This window comes from Drosophila obscura, unplaced genomic scaffold (genome assembly GCF_018151105.1).
Source record: "Drosophila obscura isolate BZ-5 IFL unplaced genomic scaffold, ASM1815110v1 contig_31, whole genome shotgun sequence".
NCBI lineage: Eukaryota > Metazoa > Arthropoda > Insecta > Diptera > Drosophilidae > Drosophila > Drosophila obscura.
In genome coordinates, this window is record NW_024542819.1 from 87,660 (window position 1) to 90,332 (window position 2,673).

At 35.1% G+C, this 2,673-nt stretch overlaps 1 protein-coding gene across 1 annotated transcript; it reads left to right on the forward strand.

The window, feature by feature from the left end:
• The first annotated feature begins 231 nt into the window (after window positions 1-231).
• Window positions 232-1,974, forward strand: LOC111068596. The gene is made up of 2 exons (XM_022358185.2): window positions 232-449; window positions 520-1,974. The coding sequence occupies exon 2, from the start codon at window positions 523-525 to the stop codon at window positions 1,972-1,974; it is 1,452 nt and encodes a 483-aa protein (XP_022213877.2). The 5' UTR covers window positions 232-449; window positions 520-522.
• Window positions 1,975-2,673: the final 699 nt, after the last annotated feature.

A 2,673-nucleotide genomic window follows, 5' to 3' on the forward strand; every position in this document is an offset into this window, starting at 1 on the left:
AGCTCCATTTAATTCAAAATTTCATAGCAGAATCAATTAAATTTTTTGTGCGTTATCGATTCTCAATGCTTTAGTGAATATGAAAAAAAATTGCTGTTTTGTTTTGCTCTTATTAATCACGCAGCTGTGAGGTGTCAAGCAGAGCACATGGTGCATCAGCTGATGAAATCGACTTTTGGCGCGCTTTAGTGAAGCTGGCCAAAATTTTTAAAAAAAGTAAACAAACAAAGTTTAACATAAATTTTTTGTGGATTATTTATTTATAAGCTTGAAGCTATTTATTAAAAATTAGTTTATGACGTTTGATAACATGTGTTAGTTTAAAATAGCTCTACAAATCGACCTTTGGGAAATTCTGCTTCAGAACACGCATTGCAGTTTTTGGTGGAGTGCACCTTGGTACTTGAAAGCGCTTAAGTTTCAATTCCTTTTAATATACATTCTTTAAGGTATTGTAAATGCGAAATATTCAATTTGATCTGCCTATAGCTGCCTATAACAACAAAATTTCATTTTTAGGAAATGTCTATCCCTAGAAGACACATTTTTTCTGTTTGGTACAGCGAAAAGGTCGCTACCAAAAAGTGTGCTGCTGTTGAGAAATACGTTTTTTCCAATGTATTTAATAATAATAATTATTCTCAACTAGAATATAAAGCAGTAAATCAGAGGATTTACTCATTTGTAGCACAGTTGCAGCAAAAATGGAAAAGAGCTCATAGGACATTGGAAATTTTCGAGAAATATAACAAGGAGTGGTTAGATGCTGACTCCATATTTTATGTAGAACCGGAAAAAGCTGTACGTTCAGTTGGAAGACCGTCAAAAGAGTTTGAAGATTGTTCATTGAAAACTAAATTGAACAAAGCTAAATCTCTTGCAAACGAAGCAACCAATGAAGAACTCATGTTGGCGGCACGTGTGAGCTTGTACAAAGCTGGGAAGAGAAATGCTTCTAGAGCTGTATCATTGCTTAGTTCAGATGAAGAGGTCGTGGCAAAAACAATAAAATGTGAAAGCAGTGATCCCAAACTTCCTATTAAGTTCAGCCCTGAGGAAGCTTTGGCGATTTATATTGATGGGCGCTTCACAAAACATTCATATAAGCTAGTACAAGCAAAAACTAGATCTAACAATGCAAATGTTTTTCCAAGCTACGATTTGTTGAGAACAGCAAAACTAATGTGCTATCCGAAAGACGTAAAAGTTACTGACTCTTCAGCAGAAGTGCCTTTACAGTGCCTAGTTGACCACACCGTTTCAAGAATCGTGCAATCAAGCAAAATTATTTTCGAAAAAATGAACGAAACGGATAATATAATTACTGCCGTGCACAAATGGGGCTGTGACGGAAGTAGTGGCCATTCCATGTATCGTCAAGGCTACAGCGAGTTTGAAGAAAATAAAACCGATGAATATATGTTCACGATTTGTATTGTGCCCCTACAAATAAACATGGGACCAATTGTAATATGGCAGAATTCACGTCCTTCCTCTACCAGATTTTGTAGACCAATAAAAATAGTGTGCGAAAAAGAAACATCTTCCTTGGTGAAATTGGAAGTTGATAAAATAAATAAACAAATATTAGAAATCCTTCCGACAACATTCCAAAATTTTCAAATCCAACATAAGTTTCACATGACAATGATTGATGGAAAAATATTTAGTGTCATTGCTGAGTCTTCCAACCAAACATGTGGTATTTGCGGTGCAACTCCCTCAGTAATGAACAACCTGAAAAGTCGAACACCTGATACAAATTTGTATCAGTATGGACTCTCTACATTGCATGCGTGGATAAGATGCCTTGAATGTATCCTTCACATAGCTTATAGGCTTCCTTTTGAAAAATGGCAGATTCGAAAATCCGATAAGGATGCAGCTGAGCAGCAAAAAACATATACAAAATCGTGTAAAGAAAGAAATGTCTTTATTGGTAGATATACCAATGCCTGGAGCCGGAAATACTAATAATGGAAACACAGCAAGAAGATTTTTCCAACAGCCAACATTAGCAAGCGAAATAACTGGTGTCGACGAAAATCTAATTCACAGATTTAGTGTGATACTCAGAACTATGGCATGTGGTTATAAAGTCAATACCGAGGTTTATCGGGTTTTTTGCTTTCAGACAGCTGAAATATTTGTTGAAAAATACCCATGGTTCTATATGCCATCCTCTGTTCACAAAATTTTATTGCATGGAGCGGATATAATTAATTGCGTTGGACTTCCTATTGGCATGATGTCTGAAGAAGCATTGGAGGCACGTAATAAAGATCTTCGGAACATAAGGCAGAATCACACCCGAAAGTCTTCACGAAAAAATACAATGGAAGATTTAGTGCATGCTCTCCTTTTTACATCTGACCCATTAATTTCGAACCTATCCAAATCATCGTCCAGGCTTTCCCGAAAAAATATAGAGTTGGATAAAGAGGTTAAAGATATGTTATTCGACGTCAACTTAGAAGAAGTTAATAGTTCCGATAGTTCGGATTCCGAATAATTATGTATATTTTGTATATTTTAAACTTTATTATTCGTATCTAAATAAATAAAAACAACATAAATCTTGAATATGTATAAGTTATACAATCATATGCTATGGAGTTATGATGCATAAAATCATCTTTACGATTTTATCACATATGTGAACATTTTTGACCG